Here is a 14,167-nt window from a genome sequence, read left to right on the forward strand (position 1 = left end):
GTCTCTTTGTAGCTTTGATGTGCATTTCCCTAATGATTAGTGATGTTGAACATCTTTTCATGTACTATTGACCATTTGTAGGTCTTCTTTGAAGAAACGTCTATTGAAGTTTTTTATTTATTTTTGAATCAGATTGTTTGTTTTTTTGTTGTCGCAATTTTGGTGTTTTTCATATATCCTGGATGCATGATTTACAAGGGCCTCCATGGTAACTCAGACGGTAAAGAATCTACCTGCATTGCAAGAGACTGGGGTTTGATCCCTGGGTCGGGAAGATCCCCTGGAGAAGGGAACGGCAACCCTCTCTAGTATTCTTGCTTGGAAAACCCCATGGGCAGAGGAACCTGGCGGGCTACAGTCCATGGAGTCTCAAAGACTTGGATACAACTGAAGCGACTGAACATGCACGATCATTTACAAATCTTTTCTTTCAGTCTGTGTCAATTTTCTTGTAATCTTGAAATAACCTCTATGAAGTTGGTATCATTATTATTATTGATAAGAAACTGAGGATCAGGGAGGTTATTGACTTTCCCCAAATCACACAGATAATCAGAGCTGATAATGGGACCTCGACATTTGAATCCCAATTCTGGGCAGGAGTTAGGGTTCCAGGCGCCACAGGGCCATCTACATGAAAAACCACGTGAAGGCATTCGGAGCATCCTGACTCACCACCCCCCACCCCCAGGCTTACCATGTGGCCCCCGCTGCCCTTCTTCCCTGGGCCATGTCGAGGTGTTTGCCTCTCTGCTGTACTCTCAGGAGAGGCGTCTTAGAAGGTTCTCTCTCGGTCCTGTGGACTGGGTGGATCAGAGGTGGATGCCTTCACGCATATCAGTTCAGCCCAGTCCTTGGCATGTGGCAGCCCTTTTTAATAAGCAGAGCTTTTATTACTAGCGAATTCTTCTAAAACCCTGTCGGGCCTTAGAAGAGGGATACCTGTAGCCCTCTGTGTCTCAGGGGCTGAGTGAATTAGACTTGGATTTGAGGGTCAGTTTGTAGCTGCTTCATTCATTCACTCCCTCATTCATTCATATCCTGGTGTGATTTTTTTTTTTTTTTTCCCAGCAAGGAGATTCCCCTGGTCTCAAGTTTCCGGAGGCACCCGGTACAATCTAGATTCCAATTAGCTTAATTGCTTCATCTTAGACTTCTTAGAAAAGATTTTTTTTCCTGCTGATGGCTGAGGTTCCAGGAATGTCTACCCCCACCGTCTTCCTTCCTGCATCCTCCCAAGCTTGTCTCTTTCAACTTTCTTTCTCCAAGACTGACCTATACCTCAGTACTGTTAGTCTCAGGGCTATAGCATCAGTTCATGTTGGAGAGGCCCAAGCAGGGTGGAGAAACAGAAAAAACAGCGTGGACACCAGAAAACAATTGTGTATGAAATATATATATGTATATATATATAATGTGTAAGACATTTTAATGTGAAATTTGTATATATCATATACATATCTTGATACATATACATATCTCTTTAAACAGAAAATTCCTCTTTAGTTGTGTGTATGTTTCAGTGAAATAACTTGGACACAGACTCTACCCTGAGTTCTGACCCTCTCCCTTTTCCTCTTGCCATCAACACCAGATTTTTTAAAAAGTGCTTTCAACAACCAGAGGAAACAGTTACATCCTGATTGACACACAGGATGTTGGAGCAGCATTCTTGCTGTTAAGTGATCAGGATTTCAGCCAAGGGAATATAATGAAATCCACATAAAAATTTATTTACCTAATGAAAATCCTGGAGTAATGCATAAGTGGTTCTCTGATAATAAAATGCAAATCTAAAACTATAACCAGGAGGACAATAATCTTCATTAAACGTATTGTCTAGAGGAAGCCCATGACATCCACTTAACAGTGATTTGATTTGTTCAGTAATTTCCACGTAATATTTAAACTTTATTTCGAGCCTTAAAAACCCGCCCATGAGTTCTTTCCCATGGGCGAGGAGGGCGGCTGCTGGTGGGTGAGGGTGCCTGCCTGGCGAGTTTCATGGCCTCTGCACTGGTCACCTAGAGCACAGTCCTTTTCTAGGCGACTCAGCGTCTGCTGGAGAGATTGGGTCCAGGGAGAGACAGCAAGGGGTCAGGTTTCCTTCTGTGGAGGAGACCCAGACAAGCTCCTCCTGTTCTGTAGGAAAAGTAAGGTCAGATGACTAGAAGGGTTTGGAGGAGGGGATGTGAGCCTCCCAGGTTTCCCCCTGCATCCGGTGCTCCTGCCTCCTGGAGATCTGACCAGGGCTGCGGACTTCAGTGATGCGCTCCCATCACTCGAGGGCTGGGTGGACATCTCTGCAGATGCTTCCAGGACCACCTTGCAGCCTCTGTCCTTTAGGATTGAAGGAGTGGACATTGGAAGCAGGTTAGAAGCGCTTTGAAAGCAGGCTGGGAACCTGACTCTGCCACCTGTAAGCTGAGTGACAGTGGGCGTGGTCCCCAACTCCTGGGAGGTGCAGGGTCCTGGGAAAGAGGAGCTCTAGTCCCCACCTCCAGGACCAATGCTAGAAACACGTGCCGAAGCCTGTATAGTGTTGGGTCGGGGCCTATGGTACCTTGCTGTGGGCTCAGAAGCCTCTTGGGTAGCTTACACACATGATAGGAAAGAATTTGTGTCTGGGTATGTGCATGCGTGCTCCTTTGCTTCAGTCTCTTTGCAGCCCTGTGAACTGCAGTCCACCAGACTCCTCTCTCCATGGGATTCTCCAAGCAAGAATACTGGAGCGGGTTGCCATGCCCTCCTCCAGGGGATCTTCCCGACCCAGGGATCGAACCTGCATTACCTGCCTCTCCTGCTTTGCCAGGCGGATTCTTTACCGCTGAGCCACCGGAGAAGCCCTGTGTCTGGGTCCATTTGTCCAATATGAAACTGATGATCTATGCCCTAGAAGACCAAAATGAACCTTTGAGATTTTTAACAATCGTGAAATCCCAAACAGCAGATTAAGGCTATTGTGTGTGTGTGTGTGTGTGTGTGTGTATGCACATGTGCTTGTATGTGTGTGAAGTGTTCTGGTCAGAGAAAGTGATATTAACCTTCTTCCAGACCTTTTTTTCCTCCCCCTTTTCTTTTCTTATCACGTTGCAACTTTGTTTCCCATTGACTTGATGCAGTGTGCGCGAAAATCTATTAAAATGAAGGGAAGAAGACAGAATCAACCGTGATCTCCTTCTAGAGGGAGCATGGGACCGCGGCTAAGAACGGAGTCCTTTTCAGATGCCAGCTCAGGGCTCACTAGCCGTGTGCCCTTGTCCTTCCTGGCCTCAGTTTCCTTGCCTCGAAGGCCGCATTAACATGGTTTTTCTGCACAGTAGTGAAGATTAAACAAGATAATGTGTGTAAAGTGCTTGGCAGAGTGCTGGCACTCAGTCAGCGCTTGATAAATGGGAGCTGCTTTGTTGTCTGAGAAAAGGTTGCGCTGAACAGAGGCCCGGTGAAATGGAGAAGTGAGGCTCTTATTCAGGTGGTGCTGCCAGCCGCCGGCAGGCCAGCCAGCCCTAGTGCCCAGAGCTTCCATCCAAGGGCTGGCTCAGGTTACTCCCAGCCCATTAACGGTGCTGGTCCGAGCTTTGAGCCTTTTAAGTTCAAGGTCGATCACAGGCCTTGTCCCCCACCGGGCCTCTCTGCTTTGCCGAGTCATTAGTCACCAGGGTGGCCTGGGGAGAGCGTGGGGATGACTCAGTGAGGCTGATCCCCTCTTCTGGGCCACACCCCAGGGCAAGGCCTTGCTGGCAGAGGGTCCGCAGTGTCAGCCATCTAGAGAGATGGAGATTCCATTCACATTCCTGGAAAAAGCAGTTAAACCCTGGCTTTGCATCTGACTAGCCGGGCAAGTCATTTCACCAGTCTGAGCCTCAGTTTTCTCATCTGCTAAATGGGGGTAGCAGTAGTATATTATCTCAGAAGGTTGCTTTGAGGAGGCTGTGCAATGGAACAGACTTACTAGCCTGCAGTGAGCAACCCTGCTGTTATTCTCCCAGGCAGACTTCCTTGAGAAGGAGGGCTCCAACCCCATAAATGATGAAAGATGAGGATAAGTGATGGAAAGATGGATAACTGAGAAAAAAGGAGAGCAGAGGAGAGCTGTGGGCTGAGGGATAGGGGCAGAGGAAGCAGGGAGATGAAAGGTGCCAGAAAAGCTGTGCTCAGTAACAATGTGGGTCTCATCCCTCCTGACCGACGAGGGGCCTAGCAAGGGGCCATGCCTTTGCAGGAGAGAAGATGAGACAGCAACAGCCTCTTGGCCTGAACAAACTTGTCTTCAAAAATTCCTGCAGGAGAGTCTTAGGCTAACGAGTCAATTTCAGCCTAAATGCACCCACGATTCTTGTGTATCGAGTGCTGACCCCCAAACCACAGGGTTTCTGCCCACACTCTTGTTGGGATAATTTATCAGCTGGCCAGCCAGGGAGATGTGATGCTGATGGGTTTACCCCATGGGACCACCTCTAGGGTAGCAAGAGAACCATCCGAGGACACTTGGCGCACCCTCCAGTGCCCTTTTGTGGGTGTCAAAGCAAACTCGTGGCCAGCTGGCTGGCTTTGAGTGCAGCCTCCTCTGAGCACAGCCTCTGAGGCTGCAGAGGGCCTGGGGCTGTGGGGGGTTGTAATATCCTGATGCCTGTGGAGCCCACAAAGGGGCCTGAGTGACAGCCAGACGAGGGCTTCGCACACCGCACACCGGCAGCCAGGGGAAGGGAGAGAGAGAGAGCGCGGCAGGGGCAGAGGGGGGCTGCCAGCCGGGGACAAAGGCAGAGAGGGGAGAAACAAAGGAAGGGAGAAAATCCCTTCTCATTACAACCTGTGAGTTAAAGAAAAATGTGGTCCGATACCTCACTATGCTTTAGCGTGAAACTCAGTTCGTCCGATAAAAAATACCCGGACCTTTCAACTTGCAAGCTGCACCTCCAGGCCAGGTGTGACACCCTTGTCGGGTATGCCCTTCTGGGCTGGAAACTTCCTCCACCCATACATGGAATCAGTTGAAAACAAGAAGAATCAGAGGCAATCAGCTGCTGCCAAATTTCGGAGCAAACATTTTTCTTTCTGGATTTAAATAATTGCATTGCATCCCCAGCTCTGGTTCTCCTCTAAAACCAGCCCCAAATGACATTTGGCAGGCTGTCGATGGTCTGGTTTTCTCCCCCTCCGCCCTGTGGGGCTTTCTCAGAATATTTTCTTCAACGTCTGGGTAGCTGGCTTTTAAACCAGTTCATTTTTTTTGGGGGGGGGTTCGGTCTCAAATTTTATTAAATTTAAATTTTATTCCATTTCAGGCTATAAAATCTGCAAAAGTGGCTTTGAAAGTGAACAGGTTTTGGCGTGTTGGAAATAGGTTACCTCCAATGCAAATAAAAGAGTCTAGCTTCCGAGGAGAACAAGGCTCCAAGGGTTGGGAAAATGCGTGGAGTGGTTAGAGACCATGGCAGAGAAATGGTCAGAGACCAATTTAAAAGCACATATATTTTAAATGGAACATTTTGTGGACATATGGAACCAATAGCTTTGCCAAAAGCTCAATTCTGGGGATCAAGTCTTAAGAGCTAAACTTCTCTTCAACTACCCAAGGTGATTTTTAGCAGACAAATGAAAGCTCCTTTTCGCTTTCTAGTCTAAGGGGAATCTTAATACATTTTTAAATTATTTGGCATTTTGAATTAATTTTCTTAGAATGAAACGAGATTCTTAAATTGGGATCTTGTAGGGAAAAGACAGCCAGGTAATTAGTGAGCTGATCTCCTTTTCTGACACACTGAGGGGGGGGGAGTTGAACTCCAACCAAGGTGCACACAAAATCTATTTTAGAGCAAAAATTTCAAAGTAAGCAACACCATCTGTTCTTTAATTATTTCTCCTTATAAAAAAAAAAGTCGCTAAATTTATTTGGGTTACTTAGTTGGAAAGAAATGTCTTTAAGACACTCAGAACTGGGGCTATTAAAGGCAGGTTGTCAGCGCATGTTTGCTAGGCATCCAGGAACTCAAAATAGTAAGGGTCGCTAAGAGCTGACTTTCTTTTCCGACACAGCTTTGCTCTTGGTTAGGCGTGGTCATCTGGCACCTGGGGGCCAGTCTTCTGCTGCTCATATCTGGGGACATGGGATGGGATGGAGTAGAGGGTTTATGCTCCACCAGGATAATCAAGGGTGGCAAAGTGTAATGGGAGCCTGCCCCCCAGAGTGGGGTTAGGCCCTGGAGGGGTTCCTGCCCCTTCCAACAATCCATCCATTCATCTAATATTAGGCCAGGTCCTCATAGAATGTACTGTCCTATGGAAGAGATGACAGTAATCAAAGCCTCATACAGATGAGCCTATAGTTAACAGCAGTATGTGCTCTTTGGGATCTGTGCTATAGAACTTTCGGTGATGCAGGGGATGTTCTAGGTCCGTGCTGTCCAATATGGTAGCCACAAGCCAGTATGGTTATGGAGCACTTGAGATGTGCCCAGTGTGACTGAAAAACTACTATTTTAAATTTTACTTAGTTTTGATTAGTTTTAATTTTAAATAGCCACTGTAGGCTCGTGGCTGCTAGACTGGATAGCACAGGATTGGGAGCAACGTCTCCTGGGAACTTGTTAGAAATACAGACTCTCAGGCCTCAGCCCAGAGCTGCTGCATCAGAAATCTCTGTGCGTGGAGCCCAGGACTCAGAGTTTGAACAATGCCTCCAGGTGACTTTTATGCGGCCTTGTTGTACAGGGACGGTGACCGTGGTGTAAAGCTACAGTGTGACTCAGCGGAAGGTATGTTGAGGGATAAGGAGATTGGATTTCAAATTGATAGAAGGATTCCCAGGGAAGGGCTTCCCTGTTGGCTCAGCTGGTAAAGGATCTGCCTGCAATGCAGGAGACCTGGGTTCGATCCCTGGGTTGAGAAGATCCCCTGGAGAAGGGAACAGCTACCCACTCCAGTATTCTGGGCTGGAGAATTCCATGGACTGTGTCGTCCATGGAGTTGCAAAGAGTTAGACATGACTTGGTGACTTTCACACACTTGCCAGAGAAAGGGGTGGTAGAGCTGAGAGTGAACTGTGATTAACTTGGTGAAGATGGTGAGTTGAGCATGGGGAAGGGTGTTAGTGGTATTGGTAACTTGTCATCCCCAAGGAAGTTTGGCACGTTTGATGCATACTTGAATGGCCAGTGTGTTGGAGCACAGAGAAGGGAGGTTTGTGAACTATGGTTAGAGAGGTAGGTGGATAGAAGACCTGGTACTGCCAGCTGTGTGATCTTGGATTACTGTCTTAACCTCTCTGAACCCTGATAAAAATGGAGATAACCATCCTTTGCTACTTACTTATCTAATAGGGTTAGAGGACAGATGGATTAAAACTTCCTGCGCAGATAACAGCTACTGGGATAGGGGGATGGCCTGGTGGTCTTCTTTTTAATTTATTTTCTCTTGCTCTTGAACTACCCTTTTTCCAATTCTCCTACCTCGAAGGTCACAGCTCAGCTTGAGAATCCTCTTCCTTGCCAACGTGTCTCTACCTAGCTCTTCTCATTCAGCCTAAGTCACATGGTGGTGGTCCCTGTGGCTGTGGGGTCCAAACCCCAGGTTGGGATTGGGGAGCTATGTTCCGAATTCTGCTCTGCCTCCTGGGAGATTCTCTTCCCGCCTCCTCGTCTCTTTATTGAGTTGATAATCTTGGAGGCCCCTCCTGGAGTCCTCATCTGGAAGCCTAGAGAGTGGACCTCTGCAAGTGTGTTTTAAAATCAGATGTACCCAAATACCTTTTGGGGAAAGTCTTCATAGTAATTTTAGCAGCGTCTTTTCTGTTGTCTAGACCTAAGGTCAGCATTTTAGGGAAAAGTGTGGAGATAAACTTTCCCCCGCCTCCCTCTACCCTCCCCTCCCCGCTGCCAGGACTCTGTGCACACCCCCTTCCCTGCAGAACGTCAGGTGGCCAGAGTCTCGGCTGTGCCCCAGCTATTTGGCAGCTGAAAGTTTTGTCCCTGGAAGATGCCAGACTTATTTTGAGACCGCATATGTGGTGGATGCTTCTCTTTTGGAAAGACACCAAGTGTCTGATCTTGGCTTGGGGTGATATTCTGGGGGGACCTTAAACGGCTACTCACTCCAGTGTGCTGGCCTGGAGAACCCCATGGACAGAGGAGCCTGGCGAGCTACAGTCCATGGGGTCACAGAGTCGGACACAACTGAGCGACTTTCACACTTAGCAGCTTCTTATCTGAAATAAACCTGTGCTTTTCTTTGCTCTCAGAAACCTTTCCAGACAGCTGTGTCTCCCAGTACAGGGGAGAGTGCCTTGAGCACAGTTATTGCTCAGTTTCAGTTCGTTATTGCTATTGTTTTTATTTGTTGTTGTGATTATTATTAATTTCTATTTTTCCAGAACTGAAATGTTGGCTCAGTTCCCTCGGCTAGACAAACACTTGGATTCTTCTTTAGAAGACTATCCTGGGAAAGCCCTGTTGACTCAAAGGAATGAATAGCTAATGGTAGAATTTTAGCCATCTGGGTGTGACACTGATTTGTAGGGGAAGATACCCTCCAAGCACCTCTTGTGTCATTTCGATTCAGTGCCAAAAATCATACCCAGGACCTCCTGTGCTGAAATACCAGAATGGAGGTTGCAATCTGGTTATCCAAGGACCATATCCATGGCCAGAGTATTTTGCTTATTGGCTGCTCAGGCTTCAACTTTGTTGGGAAATAGAATGTAACACTTAAAATTCAGAAACGTTTGTACAACAATCCAGATTTATAGCGTGTGTTCAGAGTAATCCAAAGATCTGGCCTCCCTGGCCCTAGCTCCTGCACAGCAGGGATCGGCTGGCACTGCCTGTTTCCATGAGGGCACATGTGCTGTGGAAGGCCACGGTTCCCATTACTTCCTGTTGTGTCACGACCAGCCCTCCTCGCCCCTGTCTGTTATCTGTCTCGCCCTGGAGGCCTCAAGCATTGCCAGCACTCCAAAGGTTAACGGCAATGACAGCTCCTGGTCCAGCCCGGTTTCCTGTTTGCTGTGTGACTTTGCCCTAGTTGCACCACCTCTCTGTGCCTCAGCTTCCCCATCTGTCCAATAGGATGTTAGATTGGATCAGTAGTCTCTCACTGTTCCAGATGGAGGCTGAGAAGTAGGATGCTGGGCCTCTAGTTCTCTTTCCTCTTTTATGAGTTAAGGTTAGGCATTAGCCTTCTCATGGAAAGGTCAGGGAGCCCCTCTGCTTAGCAAAGTTTGGGAAACCCCACAGTGCTTCCCGTTCTGCCCCTTTGTCAGAATCTGTCTTTGTCCAGTTGCTGCCCAGGAACTTCTTATTTTTTTCTTTTTCCAGGAGTAGTTGCAGGTGTCAGGGCAAGAAACAGATAATAATATTAATAGTTTTGTTGATAATATCTACATGGGAAAGGAACCTAAAAAAGAGTGGATGTATGTATATGTATAACGGATTCACTCTGCTGTACAGCAGAGACTAACACAACATTGTAAATCAACTGTACTCCAATAAAAATTAATTAAAAAATATAATGGCTACCTTCACTGAGCAGCGTTATTCTCCCACTAAGGTAGGTGCTCTTCTGCCCTCATTTTGCAGATGAGGAAACAGGTTCAGAGAGGTTGGGTAACTTGTTGAAGGTCACTCAGCTGTCGGCCTGGATTTGTTTCTTTCCAGACCCCGAGGCCCTGACAGCATGCTGCTTTACCTGCGGTGGCTCGGGAGGGGGGACTTGCGTGTGCGCAGGACAGATGCCAGGCTGCAGAAGGGAAGCTGGTGCTCTGTGGCCGCTTCGTAAGAGACCCAGCTCCCTCCTGCCCCTTCCGTCTGTCTGGCCGTCCACACTCCCAGGGAAGTCTGGTCTCCTCCTGCCTCCCGGCTCATGTGCCAGGCTTCCCTCCTTCAGAAACCCGCCCCTCCCCGCCCGCCCCCACCCCCCGCATCTTGGGCCATGCTCCTGGGTTCAAAGCGGGTGGAGAAATGGGATACTGGACCTGTCCGTCTGTGAGCTCTTTGTGTCTATGTATTTTTAAAAAATTAAATTTTTTACGCTAGTGGCTTACAAAATTGTCTGAATCAAATGGTATAGCCAGGCCAGTTAATTTGGCTGTTTAGGGGAAATGCAGAGGTTTGCGAGGAGATGCGGGAAGTTCTCAGGACCAGGCATGTTTCCTGTCTGAGCTTCAGTCTGCCCACTCGAGAGAGGGAATCCGCGCTGTGTCCGTGTTTGCCCTTCAGACCCTACACCACGTTGACTGAAGTAAGTATGACTTAGTGGGGCTCATGACGTGCCCGGCCCTTCATTTACCACCTCGAGGATGGGTCACGTCCAGGTTCCAGGTGGTGCTTCAGAGCGTTGTGTCACTGGCCTGGCCCGAGGTCTCACAGCTGCCGAGTGCCAGGCTGTGACCACGGCCCAGGGCCTTCTCTGCCCCGGCTCTCGGCCCCTGGCAGCCTTCAACTAGACCCTGGGCACAGCTGCACGGCTTTCCTGGCCACGTTGCTTCCTGCCTTCTCCGGGATTTCCAGGAGGAAGTGGGGGTTCGACTGACCCTGCTGATGTCCTTGAGTGAGGAGGTGTTTGCTTCCTGCAGCTTCTTCCCAGGAAGCCCGAATGAGGCCTCCTCTGGACTTTACGAGGCGTTTAGGTGGGTGGAACGGGTGTGGAGCCGTGGTTCTCGCCTAGAGAGCTCTTGGTCTGTTCGGGGTGGGTTTCTGGGTGGGGGATGTTGGTGGGACCACCCCGATGATCTCAGCTACTGTGTGGCTTTCCTGTCCATCAGGGTTCAGTGGTCACACAGGACAGAAATGAGCTCTGGACAACTCAGGCTAGGATGAAGTTTGATGGGAGGATAAGGGAGACCTTAAAAAAGGCTGAGTGCTGAAGAATTGATGCTTTTGAACTACAGTGCTAGAGAAGACGCTTGAAAGTTCCTTGGACTGCAAGGAGATCACACCAGTCAATCCTAAAGGAAATCAACCCTGAATACTCATTGGAAGGACTGATGCTGAAGCTGAAGCTCCAATACTTTGGCCACCTGATGGGAAGAGCCGACTCATTGGAAAAGACCCTGATGCTTGGGAAAGATTGAAGGCAAAAGGAGAAGAGGGTGGCAGAGGATGAGATGGTTGGATGGCATCACTGACTCAATGGGCATGAACTTGAGCAAACTCTGGGAGATGATAGAGGACAGGAAAGCCTGGCATGCTGCAGTCCATGGGATTGCAAAGAGTCGAACAACGACTTAAAGACTGAACAGCAACAACAGGGGAGAGGTGATGGAATGAATAGAAGGAGAAACAGGACCCAGACAGGGTAGCTTCGGAGATGAGAGGGGCTAGATGGGATGGCTGTTCTCTTCAGGGAGCTGCCTCTGCAGCCAAAGAGCCCCCGCTGGCTCTGTCTTCTGTGTTACTTTGCTCAAGGATCCATCTCTGGGAAGGTCTGAGCATCAAGCCAGGCTGTGTCCAGGGGAGAGCAGAACATTTTGACTGACGGTCCATCAACGTCCAAGTGGATGAGGGATGGTTCCTTAGGGCACAAGGAGGGTGCTGAATCAGAGGTTGGGGCTGGGTACCTGGTGGGCAACACTCTGCCTGACTGTCAAGTGGCCCTGGTGGGTTGTCCTGCTGTCTTGGAAGGTCCCAAAGTCCCGGGTAAGGGTCAGGGAGGGCTGAAGGTGGAGGAGGCAGCTGCCCATTAGGCTGGCTTTGGGCCATGGGGTCAGATTCATCCAGTGATGACATCTAGGGCACCAGGATGGGAAGACCCCCGCGGGAAACCCCGTGTGGCAGTGCTCATGGGGACACAGGTGCCAAAAAGGACAGGAGTTTCCCCAAAGTCCCTCAGCCTAGTAGGGCCAGACCTGGAAGGGGACCAAGAGGGGCTGACATAGCACTGCTTCCCAAAACGTACCTTGGATACCCCTGGTGGTGTGGCAGGGGACTTTTAAGTAGAATACATATAAACATTAAAAAAAAATAATTGCTAATAAATGCACAAGGCACAAAATTAAATACACCTCCAACCATCCACTTCCCCTCCCTAGAGGCCACTGGTATTACCTGATTCTCATGCCTAGTTCCGAAGCAGTTGCGTGTATGTGCACACATATGAATAATGTATGTATGTTCTCTCTCCTCCTCTCGTTTTCCAATCTGTTAGATGCAATTTCAGATGGGTTAATTTAGTGCTTCCTCAATGCTTTTTAAGTTAGCTTTTTATTATTAAACCTGCAGCTATGGTGGCTCAGAGGTAAAGAATCTACCTGTATTCAGGAGACCCAGGTTCCATCCCTGGGTTGGGAAGATTCCCTGGAGAAGGGAATGGCTACCCACTCCTTGGGCAGAGGAGGCTGGCAGGCTACAGTACATCGGGTTGCAGAATTGGACATGACTGAGTGACTAACACATAAATGTACATTTTTATTGTTAAAGTTTCAGGTACCAGTCATAAGTGTTCAGCTCAGGGAAGTTTCATGAACTGAGTATATCTGTGTAACCAGCTTCAGATGAAGAAAAAACCCAGCCAGCTTCCTAGAGCCTGCTCCCCACCCCCACAGCTCTTCCCAAGGGTAGTACAAACGTTTCAGGTTGGAATACCTGTGTATTTATTTTAATGTGTTTTTGAAAAAACTAAAGCAGCCCATCCAACTTGAGATTTCCCAGGTGTTATTGCTATGCTTCAAGAACGTTGTGCTGGACCCAAGGCTATTAATTTGGGGGGACATCAGAATCACTGGGGTGCTCAATTCCAGGAACAATGATAGGACCAGTCCTGAGGTTACCCCTGGGACCATGGGGGTCTTGTCCAGCAGCTGGAGCTGCTGCCCTTAACCCCAGCCCCACCCCCACCCCACATTTCTTACAAGACATTGGTCATCTGCTGAGGATGCCCTAAAGGACTGGCAGTGAAACTGAAGGAAATGGCTCAACATCTTAGCCTAGCACATCCCCCTCTAGACCAGTACATTGATTCTGTCCTCTCCCTTCCCATAGCCAGTCAGGCCCCAGGTACCTGGACCGCATAGAGCATAACCAGGTGGAAAGAGCATGTGGGTGCCTGGGAGCCCAGGGGTGTGATGTGGGGTTTTAGAGAGTTGGATAAACCGGGTTTGAATCCTAGCTCTGCCACTTGTTGGCTGTGTGACCATGGGTGAGTGTCTTGACCTATCCGACTACAGGTTTCCTCGCTTGTGAAGTGAGGATGGTTAAAAGGTCCCCCGCAGGGTGCCTGTGAGGGTTTCGCCTCCGAGGGTTATATGAGCCCCTGTCCTGTGCAAACACCCAGTCTGGTTGTTGGTGTTCATGCTCAGTGAATAATCACACTTGTCACCGTTTTGGTGATTGTGCCTCTGGAGGTCTTCACCCTGTCCACAGGCCAGGAGCTGTAGGGGGAGAGGGAGAGGAGAGCGGGCACAGGGGTCTGCTTCTCTGCCCCTGTGGCATCCATCCCAGATGAGCAAATGGCTCTCAGCGGGACCTGGGGGATGTAATCTCTCCCTGGCTGGCTGTGGCCAGCCAGCCCTGGGGCAGCTGTCCTGTTCCCAGATCTGGGGTTCCAGGCTCGGTGGTGAAGGCAGGCAGGTTGGATGGGGGCTGGGCAGCTGACAGAGCCTCCAGGGGGTTGGAGGCCAGCTGCAGCCCTGGAGTGAAGCAGAGAGCCAAACCATACCTTAACCCATTCTGTCCTGTGAGGATGGCTGCTCTTTGAGGCCCTTCCCTTTCAGCTGCCTCACGTGCCCTGTGAGTTCCCTGTTAGACCAGGGAGTCTCCAGCATGCAGGGCAAAGATGCTGTCTGGCCTGTGACAAGTTTACAGTTATTGTTCAGTTCTAAGTCGTGTCTGGCTCTTTGTGATCCAGGCTTCCCTGTCCTCTGCTATCTCCCAGAGGTTGCTCAAGTTCATGTCCACTGAGTCGGTGATGCTAGTCAGTGAAGAAATTTATTGAGCTTGTTTAAAAGTTGCAATGATTCCTATAAATATTCAGATCTCTGGCCTTCTCAGAAAAGTCAGAAGATCTGAACTACTGAGCATACTCTGGGTGGCAGCTTTGACTGGCTGCAGGGTGGGTCATTCACAGCCCAACTCTCCCCCTTCCCCCTCCATATTCACCTCTGGTCCTCCTGAGGCCATTTGCGATTCTGGTCTAGAGAAGCCTGTCAAGGTCAACTGTAACTTCTTCTAGCTGAGCC

General features: G+C 49.1%; 1 protein-coding gene across 5 annotated transcripts in view; it reads left to right on the forward strand.

Annotated features, from left to right (window-relative positions):
• The window catches only part of ZNF423 (zinc finger protein 423), a 469,528-nt gene that overhangs the window by 152,097 nt on the left and 303,264 nt on the right, over nt 1-14,167 (forward strand). Inside the window, exon 1 of one of the 5 annotated variants that reach the window (XM_081517246.1) lies at nt 2,172-2,373. The exons of the other annotated variants lie outside the window; for them this stretch is intronic. Coding sequence (XP_081373372.1) covers nt 2,268-2,373 — 106 coding nt within the window. The 5' untranslated portion in view covers nt 2,172-2,267. Of the gene's footprint in view, nt 1-2,171; nt 2,374-14,167 lie in introns of those variants that run through there. 5 annotated transcript variants of the gene reach the window in all.

This window comes from Giraffa tippelskirchi, chromosome 7, assembly GCF_054371585.1.
Source record: "Giraffa tippelskirchi isolate mGirTip1 chromosome 7, T2T-mGirTip1v1.2.pri, whole genome shotgun sequence".
Classification (NCBI taxonomy): domain Eukaryota; kingdom Metazoa; phylum Chordata; class Mammalia; order Artiodactyla; family Giraffidae; genus Giraffa; species Giraffa tippelskirchi.